This window comes from Lissotriton helveticus, chromosome 12 (assembly GCF_964261635.1).
Source record: "Lissotriton helveticus chromosome 12, aLisHel1.1, whole genome shotgun sequence".
NCBI classification, from domain to species: domain Eukaryota; kingdom Metazoa; phylum Chordata; class Amphibia; order Caudata; family Salamandridae; genus Lissotriton; species Lissotriton helveticus.
The window spans coordinates 861,464,638-861,481,960 of NC_136073.1; the positions used below are offsets into that span (position 1 = coordinate 861,464,638).

Here is a 17,323-nt window from a genome sequence, read left to right on the forward strand (position 1 = left end):
GAAGAGGGAAGGCAGAGAATACAGACCTCATGGGAGTCTGTCTTGGCCTTCTTTCTTGAGCACTCAGGGCACTTGTCGAATAATGCAGGCATTATTGGACAAAAAAGAGTGCAGAAACACAGAAAGAAAGTCACTAGAGTACTTTAAAAGTACCAAAAATCGAAAGCAGTGTAAAACACTAACAAAAACCCTTGAAAGGGAGAGCTCAATGCTCCAGGGTCCTGCTTGCAGGAGCCGGAAAAAAGAACTGAGGCTAAGTTGGACCTGCTATGCATTCTGGGATACTGAGAGAAGGTTCTAGAAGGTTCTCTTAAAGGCACAGTATCCTAATTAAGCCACATAATGGCAGCCTATGGGGCTTGTCTGTCCAGGTTCTTCTCTCTATCATTCCTGAGGGATTTTGCTGTTAAGCAAGGGAAATCTGTACAGGCTTTGCTGTTTTGTGGATTTTATGGTGGAAATTTCTAGTTGAAGTACTGGACAGTGTAGCCTTTTGGCTGCATTATCTGTCTTTAAATTCTCTCTTAAGTGTCTATGCATTTTTTTTGCATTTTTTGACACTGTAAGAGATTATTTTTGATTGCTCCGGGGTCCACGCACATGGGCGGGACTATTCACTAGATTATGACTATACACAGAGATCCCCTACTACAGAACTACACCATAGCTTTAAATTGGACAAACCTCACTGCTTAAGGAGGTTGCTGACACCATGTATCTTGGGTTTCCAGTGCTTGTTGTTGATTTTCAAACAGCTAACTCCGAAAATTGGGCTTTCTGTCCATACTGCCCTTATCCAGCATTCCTTTAAAACTTTAGTACATTAAAATATGTTAGATATATATTCATTTTAATCACTGTACATAAGAAATTTGATTTCTTGGTGATTGAAAAACAGGGATAAATGGAACGTATCTTAAATGTTTCATAGAAATATCCTCTGAAAGGATTTTACTTTGCTTCCTGAATCCTATTTTCTTGCTAGGGAATTAATAGACTTTTGTGGTTGCTCCCCCATGATTTTAATATAGTACAGTTTTGCAGTTGAATAATGGTTTTACCTTCTATTTGGCGCACAACACCTTTTTTTTTCATTGATGGATTTTTCATGTGGGGCGTTTGTGTCGCAAGGAGCGAAAAAGCAAAATATTTTTCAAATTCTTGCAATGATTCAGAGTTTGGGGAGGAGACAGAACAGAACTGTACAAAACGGTAATGATGCGTCAAGAGACTCTAGGCCGCCTTCCAGGCGCTCTGGACTAGGTCTCGTCTGATCCTTTACAGTTTAACGGGATTGCGAAAGGCAGTCGAATTTCTGGAAGAAGTTGCAAAATCTAGTTTTTAATTTCTATTTCAGCTGGTCAGACACTCCGCGAATTGCTGCGTACATTGCAGTGTTCTTTCTGCAGCCTGTATTTTGGAATCCTTGCAGGCACTAAAATAAGAAGATTTAGGGATGAATGTAGAGTTGGTTGGGAACGAAAAATCCATCAGTTATGAAGGGAAATGCTAATTCTGGGTCAAAATTCTCCTGCTGAATTTTCTCCTTCATAAGTGATAGTATGGCAGAGCCTGTGGTTTCACCAATGAATTTAAAATTAGAGGATTATTGTTTTACCACCAAAATCTAAACCAAGGTATTATTTATTACATGAATCTCTATCTTCATATCTGTTCTTGTCAATCCAGGGATATTTCCCACCTTCATGTTGTCCCAGGAGGCCTGGAACCTAAAGGCTCTTTGCAACTTCATCACTTCCTGTGCTTTCTCCTGGTGCAGGAAGTGGTGTTGGGTTAGCAAATTGTAGCAGTGGGAGTAGCCAGTGCTTCAAGATGCTAGCGCAGCGGTTGAGTCTGGGTCACTGGACAATCTCAGACTTCAAAGTTCTAAAATATTAGCACACTGGACTGCAATAATATTTATTATTTTATCTATTCATAGCCCAAGATTTGAGCATTCTTACCTAAAAACATGTTACAAGCAAAACCAAATTGTTTGAAGATTAAGAGTATAAATTGCTAATCAATTACACTGATCAAATGAATTCTTTTTTCTTCTTACCTGACTATTTTCAGTTCTTTATCAAGAGTTGACAAATTCACCTTTTTTTAACAGCTTAAGGAGATCATCTTCCTGAAAAATGCAGTCATGGAATGCGATGCCTGTGGTATGTTCATACATTTGAAAAGCCATTGGCTATTATATGTTTAATATTGTGTCTTATGTTCTACCTGATAACATGTCTGTGGTCTTTAGAGTGTTTGGGAGGGTCATTGTCGGGATGACAATAACTCGAAGTAGGCTTGTTCTGGCATTCCTTAACACAGTTCGCTGTTTCCATGGAGACGGCAGACTCTGCGGTCCTGCATTTGTACATAGTTGTCTTCTATCCGGGGAGGTAGGTCCTTTGAGTTCCAAGGATGAGCCCTAGGCTCACTGGCTGAGACCTCTTAGATCCTGTGTTGGTAAGGTCAATGGCTTGGGATCTAACACTTCATGGTTGGATGTCACTTCCTGATCACTCTGCAATGGAGAACGGCTCAGCGCGTTCTCATCCTGCCGCATCTCCAGATCCCCAAACAAGGCCAAGATCCCTTTCTTTATATAGGATAAGGCCTCTCTGACCTACCCTCCTGTCTCTCTCTTGTCTCTGATTGACTCTGTGTTCAGTGATCCCTCCCTTGGCCTCCCACTTTTTCTCTTATTGCTTGATAAGGACTGTTGCTAGGTGCCACCCCAATCTTTTAAAAGTATGCCCACCACCCTTCGTCCCCGAGAGGGAAAGTGGATCTCATGGTGTTATCAGCTGTAGTGGACAAAACCAGTGTTTGGCCCTTGGCACCGGAGAGCTTCATCCATGTAGTTCTTGATCTTGATGATAAAGGACTGACTCCCAAGCCATCGCATATCCACTGTCTCCAAAACTTGGGGAGTCGTGTGATCTTCGCAAGAGAATACCCCCAATCTGCGCTTCGACCTGCATTTCTGTGATATCCCAGTATCACAGCCTCCCTCAGGATATGATGCTACTATAAAGCCACAGTGATATCAAATTCATTTTATGAAGCACTGATCAACTTCTAATGGCTATGTTAGCTATAACTGTGTCTATATTCCCCCTGGCTGCTCTGGTGTCCAAAATGTTGGACGACATTCCGAAGAAAATTGATTAATCTCAAGCTTTGATTTTGAGTGTCCAATTAAATTCCGACTCCATTGCAAACTTGGTGTCATTTTCGACTACAATAGGATTGCCGTGTAGGCGGTTCTACAATGCCTTTTACAAAAGCAGCTTGTGCTGCGGCCCTGAAAAATGGGCCCCCACACAAGCCGAAGTTATAAAAGGCACTTTGTGCACAGCCTTGCACCATGAGCCAGGCACCATGTGGATGTGACCCCTTGGGCCACTGTACAGTGGCCCGTGGGGTACGGGCGCCCTGCTTCGGGCCCTCAATGTTCTTTCCCGACAGGTTGTTCATGGGGTAGGACCACCATGAACAGCCTGTCGGAAAAAGAATCCTAATCCCTACGGTGGTGCCTGCACAGGCACCGCCCTCACTGTAGGGATAGGAGTCTGACCGCTGTCCAGACAGGATCCTTGATCCTGTCAGAGGCGCGGTCTCCCCGCCCCCCCCCCACACAGCCAAGCTCCAACTGCTTGCACCCGAATCCAGCGGTCGGACAGAGGGGCTGGATGTCGGTGGGACTGCCACTGACGGCCAGTCTGTGGCGGTCCCACCGACATCATAATCAGGCCCTTGGTGTAGTGTGAGGGGAGAAAGGCGCATGAGTGGAATCAAGACTAGATTGTCCTGGTGTTCCTCGGTATTCAACACCACCAGCAAAATTATGAGCCGCATTTTTTTTTTTATTTTTTTTTTACAGCACTGAGCCTGGGAATCAATGTTAGACCCTAGATATGGGCATATGTCTACAATAACAGTTCTGAGTGTAAGGCCCAATTCTAGGGGTGGGCGGAATTTGCGTAATCGCATTACGCAAATCTCCGAGAAATGGTAAAACATCTCCGCGAACACGCAGAAATTCCGCGAACACGCGGAATTGCTTGTTCATGATGCTTATTTCGCAATCACTGTTTGCATGCTCGGGGGAAATATCTCGCAAACAAGCATTTTGAGAACGCGAGCAAGCAAAAACATTCGCGAAGTCGCGGAACGCAGAATTCTGGGTAATTTCGCGCTCTCCGCGGAACGCAAAATTACCCAAATTCCACAAATTCTGCAAATTCCACGAGCGGAACGGAACTTACCGCCCAGGCCTACCCAATTCTCAAAGCTGTTTGCGTAAGCATGTATTTATGGGAGTGAATTCAAGTTTCTAATTGAGAAAAGTCGGTTCCACTCTTGTAAAAAGATTGAATCACACAAGGATTTCATGTGAGTAAATCTACTGTATGGGAGAGGAGTGGGAGGAGAGTTGGTTTGCGATATAGGGCAGGTAATTCATCCGAGTAGTTACACTCCCCACCAAACGTACACATGTTTGGCTAATAACAAATTTGTCTTAGACCTTTTCCCATCTCAAAAGGGTCAGACATTTTCTTCTGTCAAGGACTGGAGTAAAGTCCTTTCCATGGTTCAAAAGGCAAAGGTGCCCCCCTAGGATAAGCGGGGTGTCTAGGAGTAGGGTTACGCCTTCGGAAAATATCTTTTTGCCAGGTACAGCATTCACACTTACCCTCAAACGAAAATATTGGTGTGCATATTTTCAGACACAAAAATAAAATTCCCCAAAGTTTTCTAGGGCTTAGCCTGGAAACCTACAAGTGTCACGTGCTTCCAGGCAAACCTGGAAAACATTTGTAAATTCGTAAAATGACTAAATGTATATCCACGCAAGAACCCAACCTCTGGGCGTAGACTTGTCGCGCCTTTGGTCTTTTTTTGCAGACCGAGACATTCAACAAACACTTTTTAGGGAGCAGTCAAGCAGCACAGTGGTAAGAAAGCATTTATTCAGAGAGCAGGGGACCAGGGCTGGAGACAGGTAAGTCTGGAGGGAGCAGAAAGTGGAAGGCAGGAAACACAAACATACAGTGGTTGGGTCTAGTGCCAAGATATACTAGGGCTAAGGCTTCAATGTGCTGGAGGATGTCCACCGTAAATACAGCATGGAGGTCTCCAGCCATAAGGCAGGACAAAGTGGGGGCTTTGACACGCCTTCTCAGGGCGCAAAGTCTAAAGATCAGAGTTTTAGCAGAATGAACTTTGCCCATGTATAGTTTCAGATGATGTGTTGTCCTGTGGGAAGCTTCTTGTTCTTGCTTTAAGGAGTACATTTGAGTATTGCTCCCCTCTGCCCCGTGCAACGGGACATCGGTTTGAACCCGCAACACTCGCATGTTGTATTCGACCACACACTGACTATATAAGATATTGTTTTCATGATGTACAGTTCAAATAAAAACAAGTCTGTTCTAACCCAGTTGAGTTCATTACGCACTGCAGGTTGTGTTTATTTCAGTTTGACTTGCTTTATTATATTTTTTTATTTATTTGGTAAGGTGCAACACTACCCAAAAAATTGTTTCCAGGCGCAAAATAGAACTAAGACTGTGGTAAAAAAGGCGAGAAATATGGGAGAAGTAGAGGCAACTTGTAGAAAGAGGTTAACAAAAGAGAGGCGTCTTAAGAGTCTTGCAGAGGTCTTGCTCTTTGTTTTGTAGGGTAAGTAGGCCGCTGGTTCAAAAGCTTTGGGCTCAAGATGCCAATGGCGTTCCCTCTAATGCTCTCCTTGTAGCTGTGAGGGTCCCAGACCAATAGTAAAAAAACTCAAATATATATATATATATATATATATATATATATATATATATATATATATATATATATATATATATATATATATACACACATACATACATATATATTTATTTATATATAAGAGGATTGCCCCTGCATGTCACCACTAATTACAGTTCATCCACCCTAAATACCTCCAAGTATACTTAGAAAACTCTGCTCACTTGAAGCGATTTACAATCCATAGTACTTTACTATAGGCACCGGCGCCACTGCACCAGCTGCACCGTCGATAGCCATGTCCCTGTCACCAGTGACCTAAGACGTTCCCGCATCACCAGTGGCTCGTGTGCTGCTTCAGGGCAGCCCATCGTCGGCATGGTGGGTTTCGCAGAGTATGCGAAAGCCGCCCAACCTGGCTCATGAATAAACAATGAGCCGGCTGTTCTGAATCGGTGGGAGGAATGTCCTTGGGTGGAAAGAGGACAGATGATTCAGGCCAAGATGCACAGACATGAAAATAATTTATACCCCCAAAAAAAGTTGAGCTGCAAAATTAGATCACGGAAACAAATTTTAAATAAGGACATTATGAGGAATTAATTTTGCAATTTTCTCCAGAAATAGCCACAGAAGAGAAATGCACTTTTTAAACTCCTTGCCAACAGCATTAGATGTACTCTTGGATTCCTCATGCATTTAAAAGACTTGCATCTCAAACCTTAAAATAGCACAAATATATTGCTAGACAGAAATACTTATTAAGAAGTTTTCTTACTGTGTCGGGCATATTAGGAGTGAGTAATATATTTTATATCCATGAGATAATTGTATTTCCTCCTGAAACCTTTTGTAGTTGAAAAACCTTGATTTCCCAAGACAGGGTTCTTTTATTTCTTTTTTGTATCCTCCATTTTATTCACTCGAAACACAAGCAAATGACCCCCCCCCCTCCTAAACTTCCCTCCTAAACTTCCCTCAGCACAATTCTTCTACTAAGAGCCAGACGCCCTCCTCCACAACCAACAGTGGCGTCACAACAAACAGTGACGTCCGTCACAACAAACAGTGACGTCCGTCACAACAAACAGTGACGTCACAACCAACAGTGACGTCACAACCAACAGTGACGTCACAACCAACAGTGGCGTCACAACCAACAGTGGCGTCACAACCAACAGTGGCGTCCTGCACAACAAACAGTGGCGTCACAACCAACAGTGGCGTCACAACCAACAGTGACGTCCCAAACAACAGTGACGTCACAACCAACAGTGGCGTCACAACCAACAGTGGCGTCACAACCAACAGTGGCGTCACAACCAACAGTGGCGTCCTGCACAACAAACAGTGGCGTCACAACCAACAGTGGCGTCACAACCAACAGTGGGGTCTCTCACAAACAACAGTGGCATCTCTAGCACAACCAACAGTGGCGTCTCTTGAATATATGGGGGGGTGCACACAAGGGGCCACAGATACAACTGGCGGGGGCCTCCTATAACACACAGTGTTGGGAATAGTGTGTAATAAATAATTTTTATATATATATGTACATACATATAGCACACAAACAGGAACCCCTTCGAATTGAGGCCACCCAGGAGTTTATTTTGCTCACAAATCTTTATTAAGCACCTTGCCAGCAGGTACCTTCTCAAAGACAAACGGCCTTCTGAATTCATTTTTCCATCGCCAGACGCGTTTCAGGATTGGAGGTGCTTGGAAATGCAGCGCTCTGCTGCACGCTGTATGAAACTATATATATGTGTTCCACAATGCTTTTTTTATTAGAAAAACGTACCCGGACACAACAGGATTCCTGGTGCAAGAAAGTGAAAGTTAATGGCAGGAAACAACGCGTTTCACCTATCGGCTTGCTCATGTGTTGTTCATCTTTGCGGGGAATGTGCGGGTGCGCTAGCTGCTTGGAGACGAGTGTGATATATATATATATATATATATATATATATATATATAGGAGCCACTGCTGCATCCTGGGAAACTGAGTCCTGAGATCTTCTGTGACCAGCTGAACTGAGTAAATTAGTGCCGAGGGGCGGAGCCGATATTTGGTTGGGCTTTTTAAGGACTGCAGAAACGTGGGTTTCATTTATATCCACCGCAGGCGCTGACGAAGGCCAAACCGGCCGAAATGCATTCGCCATTTATCTGTGAATAATAAACGGAGCTGCTTTTAATCCCCGCTGAGGCTTCTGCTTCTGTCACTTGAGAGGAGTTCCTGTTTTTCATATATATATATATATATATACACCAAACATCCATCCAGCTCCAAAGAGTAAGTGGCACGTACTCATGATCGGGATGAATAGGGCTAATTTATTTGTTCAGGTCTCCCACGACCCTGCAATGACAGAGAGACGCATTTCGCTTTCATATTCTAATTTGGCGCCATGAATTCAAAACTATATATAGCCCTCCCCTCTAGTGCAGGCACTGATAAACATGAAGAACAGACTACATGGGTTAATTCCTGGGAGATATATATATATATATAGATAGATATCTGCTGGAGTATCGTGGATCAAAAGGATTAAAATAAACATGGCATGAACAGGAAACATCGCCCACCGAAGGAGAGTAATTAATTGGTTGGACTACAGGTACCAGAAAGCTCGGCAAAGAAATTAAAGGTTACACCCACTGGAGGGTAATTAATAACATTGAAATTGAGCGAACCTGGTGCTGTCAGTGTAACCACAGCGCGATGTTTTCAGCCGTGCTCCTCCTCTGACGAAGGCCCAAGGTGGGCTGAAATGCATTAGGAAGAAAATAGGAGCGTTTTAAATTAAACTGCAAAAACGAACCACGAAGTGTGCAGCTCAATTCTTTCTTTGGAAGGGTGAGGGTGATATATATATATATATATATATATATATATATACCCCTTTGTACTGCTAATTTACGTTGAAATAAACCCTAGAAATTCACTGAAAAACAAAGCCTAAAGTGACAGCATAGTTAGCTGAAATCGCGATTTCTCATATTACCGTGACTAGAGAATCTGGATTTCACGTAGGCTGACATTATGCATTATTCCTTTAATGAAGTACAAGCAGCCGCTTACATCACAATAGTAAAAGGTTCCAGAATAGAACAGTAGCAACACATGAAAGGCATGAACCATCAACAATCTGCCTCTTTTAAATGTGGAGGAAAATAAGTTCATGAAACTTGAAACATCAAAACAACCTTATGATGAGCAGGATGAAGGAGAAGGAAGAACGAAGGTTAAACTAAAAAACACTGAAATTCACCAGTTGTAGTTAACTGAATTAACTACATGTTGCACCCTCCCCATGCACTGCTTATGACCTCACATATACATCACCTATGACATGACTATGACATCATCAATAACATCAATGCGACATCTGAACTGATATCATTGATGGCAATACTGTGCAGGGTGGGGGCACATGGTGTGTTTCATCTGTAAATTGACATTTATATCTGTGGATCTGAATTGTATTCATGTCTCATTGATATATATATATATATATATATATATATATATATATATATATATATATATCTCAATGAGACATGAATACAATTCAGATTTTTATATATATATATATATATATATATATATATATATATATATATATATATATATATATATATATATATATAACATCACACATTGTGGTCACCACCATGTAGTCATAATTCGGCCAAATTTCTGTCGAAAATGTGTTTTTCTTCATTTCAGAATAACTTTGGTCTGATGAATCTTCACCTTCCATAAAAAGGTTCAGTCACATCTGCTATTCACTAGAAAGTTTCAGGATGATCCATCAAGCGGGGGTAGGAAAAAAGTTAAGGTTCAAAATGTATAGATATGTAGAGACACGGGGTCACAGCGGGATGGGCAGATCAAAAGATAAGGTCAGATTGGATGCCTCAGATCAACAATGATGTTTTTCAGCCATTTGTGGACTAATAGAGGGGGGGAAGGAAGATCCAGATCCAAAACGACTTGTAGGGGTGCCCGAGAGAGAACCCTACTGGGGCCAAAAGTGAATGTTTTTTGTGCTAAGTGCTGTTTTTTATTTTAATGGTCTCAGGGTGGATCAGAGACTGGTGGTGGGTGAATTGATTTAGTTTGAAACAATACTAGGAGAGGAGGGTTTGTGAGCCCCCCTTCCCGGGCAAGTTACTGGCCTTGTGGCCTTATCCCTTGGGTCCTTAGAAAATATATTGTTGCTCCTTTATATAAATATATTTGGAAGGAGTTCTGTACCTGCCCCGCAAGAGCACAGGCAGAAACAGTAAAGGCTGCTCCCGCGGCAGGAGTAAATACAGTATTGCCAGCTCCACTGGCACCCACAATGGGTTCTGGCTAGGGAGTCAGCGAGCCCGCGGAGGTCTTGGGCCTTAACCCAAAGACCCCCAACATTTACAAAAAGTGTGCACAGACGTGGGTGGGACCAGGACCCCTCCCCAAAAAAATGTAAAGCTGGCTCCTGCCGGCAGCCAGGATGAATGTGGGATGAGGAGCTGGTGGGGAAACTGGGGCCCCAGGCCTCGGACCTCACCTCCTCAGCCCCCAAGGTGACATAAACTTACTGGGTCATCCGGGCAGATCTGGGCATCCATAAATGAACAATAAAAAAAACTGGATGGCAGGAATATGAAACAGGTTGATCATCTCATATTTACTGCTCCTGCCCTATAATGCCCTGCAAGGGTTTTTATTTATTTTTTCCTTCTGGTGCCACAAGAAGGGGCAGGGGTAAACCTTTTTGTAAATATTGTGGTGGGCTGCAGGAAGAGCAGCAGCCACCCTAACAACATTAAAAAAACCTCACAGTAAATCTCCAAGATCCTTGAATACCTGACCACAGGAAATCTAACCATCTTTTTTAAAGTACTCTGAGCTGTATGCTTTTCAGCTTGAGTGTAGGAATCCCTTGTGATAGGTTCTATGGCTGCATTCCATGGCCTGAAGAATGTTAAACAAAGTCTCGAAGACACGTCTATGGTTGTTTCATCTAAAAAATCTTTATTTAAAATGTTTTTGTGACAATTATTATTAAGCATTGAGATGTGTGTACTTGGGAAACCATTGACTTATAGCAATTGAAAATGTATTTTGGTGATTTATTGACAAAGCCAATAGTCCTCCTTGTATATTTTAGTATACTGATCATTTGACAAAGCCACTAGGGCTGCCTTACTTACAATGGCACCCCTTTGTACTGCTAATTTACCTTGAAATAAACCCTAGAAATTCACGGAAAAACAAAGCCTAAAGTGACAGTATAGTTAGCTGAAATTGCAATTTCTCATATTACCATGACTAGAGAATCTGGATTTCATTAAAGACACAGAGGCTGACATTATGCATTATTACTTTAATGCAGTCCAAGCAGCCGCTCACATCACAATATTAAAAGGTTCCAGAATAGAACAATAGCAACACATGAAAGGCATGAGCCATCAACAATCTGCCTCTTTTAAATGTGGAGGAAAATAAGTTCATGAAACTTGAAACATCAAAACGATCTTCTGATGAGCAGGATGAAGGAGAAGGAAGAACGAAGGTTAAACTAAAAAAAACACTGAAATTCACCAGTTGTAGTTAACTGAAGTAACTACATGTTGCACCCTCCCCATGCACTGCTTATGACCTCACATATAAATCACCTATGACATGACTATGACATCATCAATAACATCAATGCGACATCGGAACTGATATCGTTGATGACAATACTGTGCATGGTGGGGGCACATGGTGTGTTTCATCTGTAAATTGACATTTATATCTGTGGATCTGAATTGTATTCATGTCTCATTTCGATCAGGGATAAATCCTGGAGCCATCGGACCTGGAATCAGCGTGGCTGCATTTCAAAACAGGTGTATCCCAAACCCTTGTTTCCCCGGCGTGTCGTGCATAGAAACAACAATGGGGTACTTGTGCGGCGCATGCCCGCTTGGCTTCACCGGTAATGGAACTCACTGCATGGATATCAATGAGGTGAGGAGCAAAGAACATGGTAATCTAATTTATTTCCGACTCAGCAGGGATGTATTTCTCACCCACCAATGACAATGACCTCTTTTCATTAGCCTTCCGTGTATTTCATCCCATCGCACCTGCAGAACGTTAAATAAATCAAGAATAAAAAAACACAAAAATATAACTTTATTTAAAGTAATCTGGTGTTCACGTAAAGCAGCCGCGGCCCGTGCAGGTAAGGGCAGTTGGGCGGTGGGCCCGGATGGGGTGGTGTAGGTATGTCGACAGATGACAACGAGGGAAAATGTATTATTTATTTAATTTTCCTTCGTGGTCACATGTCATTACAACGCATGTCACTACAATGCATGCCATTACAATGCATTATTAGGTAAGTAATGGGGAATTGCAATTTTTACCCCTACACAATCTAACACTTACCCTACTGTTGCACTCACTGGAGTGGAAATAGTAATTTTTACCCCTACACTATCCAATACTTACCCTACTGTTGCTCTCACTGGAGTGGGAATAGTAATTTTTACCCCTACACTATCCAACACTTACACTACTGTTGCACTCACTGGAGTGGGAATAGTAACACTGGAGTGGGAATAGTAATTTTTACCCCTACACTATCCAACACTTACCCTACCGTTGCCCTAAAAGTAATATGCGTTGTAATGGTATGCGTTGTAATGGAATGCGTTGTAAATGTAGTTTCTAAAAATGCGCTGTGATGGCATGTGATGTAAAATCATGCGTTGTAATGGATGTTGCAATGTAAAAACTGCGATCTAAAGGAATGCATTGTAAATGTTTGCGTTGTAACGTCATACATTCACTGTACATGCATCTTAATGTCGTTTGTGGGTTTAGCTGTTCTTTTTCGCAATGCACAACGACTCACACAACTTTCTTATCTTCGTTGCAGTGCAGCGTCAATCCATGCCTCCGTCACGTCGCCTGTATCAACACTGCACCTGGTTTCTACTGCGAGCCTTGTCCTCTGGGAACTACAGGGCCAGTGGTCAAGGGTGTGGGCTTAGCATACGCGAAGGCGCATAGGCAGGTACGTTCTTGAATATGTATGTCAGCATTTACCTTTATCAATGGTCAACAACTTTAACCCTTTATGTACTTGCTGCTTTTTTTGACCGAATTGCCAGAAAAAAAATCCGCTACAAGATCTAGAGTTTAGGAAAGCAAAGGGGGTGTAAGTTCTTGATGTTCTATGTACATTGTGATGGTGTGAATGTCCCTCACTGATGTATTCTCACCAACAAAGGTCTCGCCGTTAGTTTCAGCCACCTGATCAGGCATAAGGGCAGCAGGACTCCAGAATCATTCAAAAGAAATTAAATGGCGAACGAGTTCCTTCCATGCCACCACCTTCCATAGAATAGTCACTTGAATCAGAACATTCTGACACCTTTTTTTCATTCTTCCCACCTAAAGGCCTAACTGTAGATGCTCATGTGGTTTGTGGTTATCGTCACATTGTTTTCCGGTTTGTTTTGCCTCTACCACAATTTAGGAATGTTTTTCGTATATTTGTCTTCTTTCTGAAGTGGATTTTTGACTGATTTTGAAGTGGTGGTTCACTTTCACAAGTCGGCTTGGCTTCAATTGATGCACAAGTGGTGCTCAATTCCCACTTTTGTGGATGGGCAAAATAGATGTGTAAACACACCACTTCCGTACTTGCAACTCGTAAATGGTTGAATTATAAGTGGGATCTGACCTATGCAAAAGATTTACAATTGGATGGGTAATGGAACGTCTTTAAACTGCTGGTAGAAATAGTAAAACAACAGAAGAATACATTGGTACCATTTTCTCCATCACACAATTCCAACTCCTACTAGTGGATTTTCAGTGGGATTTTGCATTTCTTTCTGAAATTGGCAAATTTCTGCCACCACTCTACTGTTCATTAGGATCCAAATACTGTATATGAAGGATTACTGATTATTCTAACTTGGATGATGGCCTCCTTCAAAATCCAGTATCCATTTATTTTCTAGACACTATATTGTAAAATTAAATCCTTAATAAGAGTAGCACTGTACTGCTGATTTCATTTTGCCCAGTGCTCTGTAATCAATATAAATATGAACAGCACTTTCGTACCTGGGTACAAAGAATAGTGGAGCTTTTAGTGGTAAGGGTGAATGCCTAATATATTTTTGTTGCATTGTCCAATCAATACACTCTGCCAAGGTTGTAGACCTAATTTCTATTACAGACAAACACAATATATGCATATCCTGAATTATGATATTACTATTACTGCGGTAGAAAATGTATAAGATTCAAGAGGCATTGCGGAATCTGTTCCCTCAGGTCAAAAACAGCCATACCTTCTTGCTAGTCCTAACAAACATTCTTTGAACTGTTCAAGATTACTAATGTTTTTGAAATATTGTGATTTGTCTTCACATGTAACTGACTCATCACAAGATTATAGCTGATGGAAGAGTGTTGAGAAACCAACATTCCAAAAGTTAACTATACCAAAATTCGATTGAACAAATGACGTTGTTTCTCAAGCATGGTAATACCGAGATCACTTTAAAAAAATGGGCACATCTTAGTGCCAAACTATTTGTTTCATAGTGATTTCAACTTACCATAAGAAAGGCAATGGTCTACGGATCCTTATACGAAAGCCAACTCATCGGGCTAACTTATCCAGTCATTTTGTAATAAATGTGGGAGCCTTTCTTATGAACACAGAAGTTATCAGTGTATTATCTTTGTACTGTTAACTCTAAAAGAGCTCAGAAATCAAGTGTCTCTATTCTGCCAACAATTCACGGGTTACAACCAAATGACATGAACTCTTACAAAAGGAAAAGAGGACTTTATGCTCAATAGGCCTCTAAATTATTTGTCAGCTTTGCTTTGAGAGTTACACTGAAAAAAGTGCAACAATTCTCAAAAATGTTTTTCAAACTAACAATAGAGTTATATATTTAATTTATGTTGCTATCTTTAATTCTCTGTGACAATTGCCACTTATGCAAATTTGCATCAGTTCAGATTATGGGATTTTGACTTCCTAAAAAATAATGTAGAAATTTGACGGTATCTTATACTATCCTATTACCAGTGCCGGATCATGCCTCATTCGTAAAACCATGGGCAAAAAAAAAATGGAAATTTGCTAGCATAGTTTTACTCAGAAGTTCAGAGCAAGTTTCTGAACATGCTGTATACATAAATATTCTGTACTCGTAGAAATGCATACCAGTCGCAGATTTTAAGGAGAGCACATATGCAAAAAACATACATAAGCATTTTTGTCACCTTGTAGAAAATGCTGCATGAGAAAGTTTGTCACAGATTTCCACAGATAATGTATTTGCTCTCCAAGAACATATTTTATCCCATTGCCCTGTGATACCATTGAATAGGGAAGTGTTTCACCTCCAAAATAGGGAAGTACTTCACCTCCTATCACACCAGCAAACATACTTATTGCTGACTTTGGAAAGAACAAAATGGATGTGTGTTTCCAGGGTAAAACTGGTATGTACATACACACAAACCTACAGGTATGTGATGTTCACTTAAAACTTAGTAGTGCTACTTCCCAAAAAAACACCCAAATTCACCTTCCTTCCGCTTCATTTTCTGCATACACCATTGATTGATTGTGGGTTTCTAAAGCGCTAGAATCGACTCCCTAAGGAGTATCTCTGCGCTGTAGACCGCTGGGGAACCCGTCCTGGCTTTCCCTGTGAGATGGTCCCTACTGGGTATCTCCAAGGTGAAACCATGCATCCCCAGCGTATGTGGGGGGCCGTTGTGGAGATGAGGCAAGCTAATGCCCAGAGTTGCCGAGTGTGATCCCTAGTTAGAGTAGGCACCGAGGCGAGAATTATCGAGTCCGCGGACATTGACCCAAGACCCTGCCGTGTCGGGAATTGAACCCTGGTCCCGGGCTGTGCTCTGCTCCCAGGTCTGCCGCCTCTAACCAGTGAGCCACACCACTCCACTTCTGGCTGAGTTTCCATTTTTGTAAACACATTCTGTTAATGTAAAATTCCATTACACTTGAGTCTGTTTTTTACAATTACTTCATTTTGATAACCATGTTTTTGTGTAATGTAGATGTCAATGAAACAAAGTTAGTCTGAAGATCTTTAGGAAACTCTTTCAAGCTCCACCCCAGCCTTCCCCGTGCTGTAGTTCAGCCACCACATGGAGATAATCAGATCTCTGGCCCTCTGTAAGTGGATCTAATGTGGATCATCAATACAAACACTACCAAATAAACACTTGCGGAAGCTTCAAAGGATTCAGAATTAGGAAAGGAGACTGCACCACCAAAACCAGAAAAATATGACAACATTACTCTGCCCCTAAGACCACACAACCTACTCCCAGCTGAACAGAGGATTCCTTTCAAAACATCATATCCAGTGAACAGAACCTTCTGAAGCACAGGACCTGGGTCTTTTCAGAAACTGCATCCCAGATATATTCATTTAGAAGCCTTGGCTCTAACAGACGTAGAGAATTCAAAAGCTAAAGTTCAAAGAGAACAAGCATGAGTTGAAGAACCACGGAGGCAGAGCGCTTCTGCTCAGGAGTGCCCCGGCCCAACTATTGGTAGTTCAACAGAACAACCTTTAACTCAGGATGGAGCCCCCTTCCTCTAAATTCTAAATCAGACCCATAGACAAAGAATGGGTAAAAAGCTTTACTACATCAGGCCCTTAGTGTTTAACAACCAGTTAGAACACACACCCTGTGAACATTCTGATTGGTCAGTCCATGGACTGTGTATACTCAGGGGCATCTCCTCCACTTGAGAATGGAGCGTTGCCCCACTGCTTTCTCTCAGTGCGAGAAGCCGAAACATAAAATGGTAAAACTACTATTTCATGTTTCTGCTTCTCACACTGCGAGAAAGCAGAAGGGTCTGGTGGGGGCGGGCGGGTGGGTGGTTCTGCTCTAGGGCAGGGGAGGAGTGGCTTGCCCTCTGCTGAGGGCTCTGACTGTTTGGTCGGCCCTCTGTGGCCGACCAAACCAGTCATGCGCACTCTGACTTTTCTCCAAATAGGTTGCATGCAGTCAACACTCTTCCATCAGCTATAATCTTGTGATGAGTCAGTTACATGTGAAGACAAATCACAATATTACAAAAACACTAGTAATCTGCATGCAGACTACATGGAGGAGACGGCCTCCCCATAGACGCCCGGCTAGTCGGCGTCCCGATCAATCACAGCGCATTGTGATTGGCTTAGGGGAGGGAAGGGAGGCTGTCTGCTTCCTGTTCCTGCTCGCGGCAGGAGAGACAACGCAGGACCTGGCCGATGAAGGTAAGTTGACTTTTTAATTTTTTTAATGTTAAATTAACCCTCCCCCCCGCCCACCACCTGCGAGTCATGCCGGCCGCGACTGTGTATACTAACATCTTGTTAATGAAATAGTAATATGGTCTTGTGCAGAGCACATGCGTGCAGACAGGCTCCTCATCAACCGTGGGATTGTAGTTGTTGTGTCTGTGGCAACAAGGTGAAACAACCCGAAAACGTACACAGATAAAGTATT

General features: G+C 42.2%; 1 protein-coding gene across 1 annotated transcript in view; it reads left to right on the top strand.

The window, feature by feature from the left end:
• The window catches only part of COMP (cartilage oligomeric matrix protein), a 153,376-nt gene that overhangs the window by 33,585 nt on the left and 102,468 nt on the right, over positions 1–17,323 (top strand). The window contains exons 3-5 of the mRNA XM_078671385.1: positions 2,117–2,168; positions 11,598–11,773; positions 12,690–12,827. Coding sequence (XP_078527511.1) covers positions 2,117–2,168; positions 11,598–11,773; positions 12,690–12,827 — 366 coding nt within the window. The remainder of the gene's footprint in view (positions 1–2,116; positions 2,169–11,597; positions 11,774–12,689; positions 12,828–17,323) is intronic.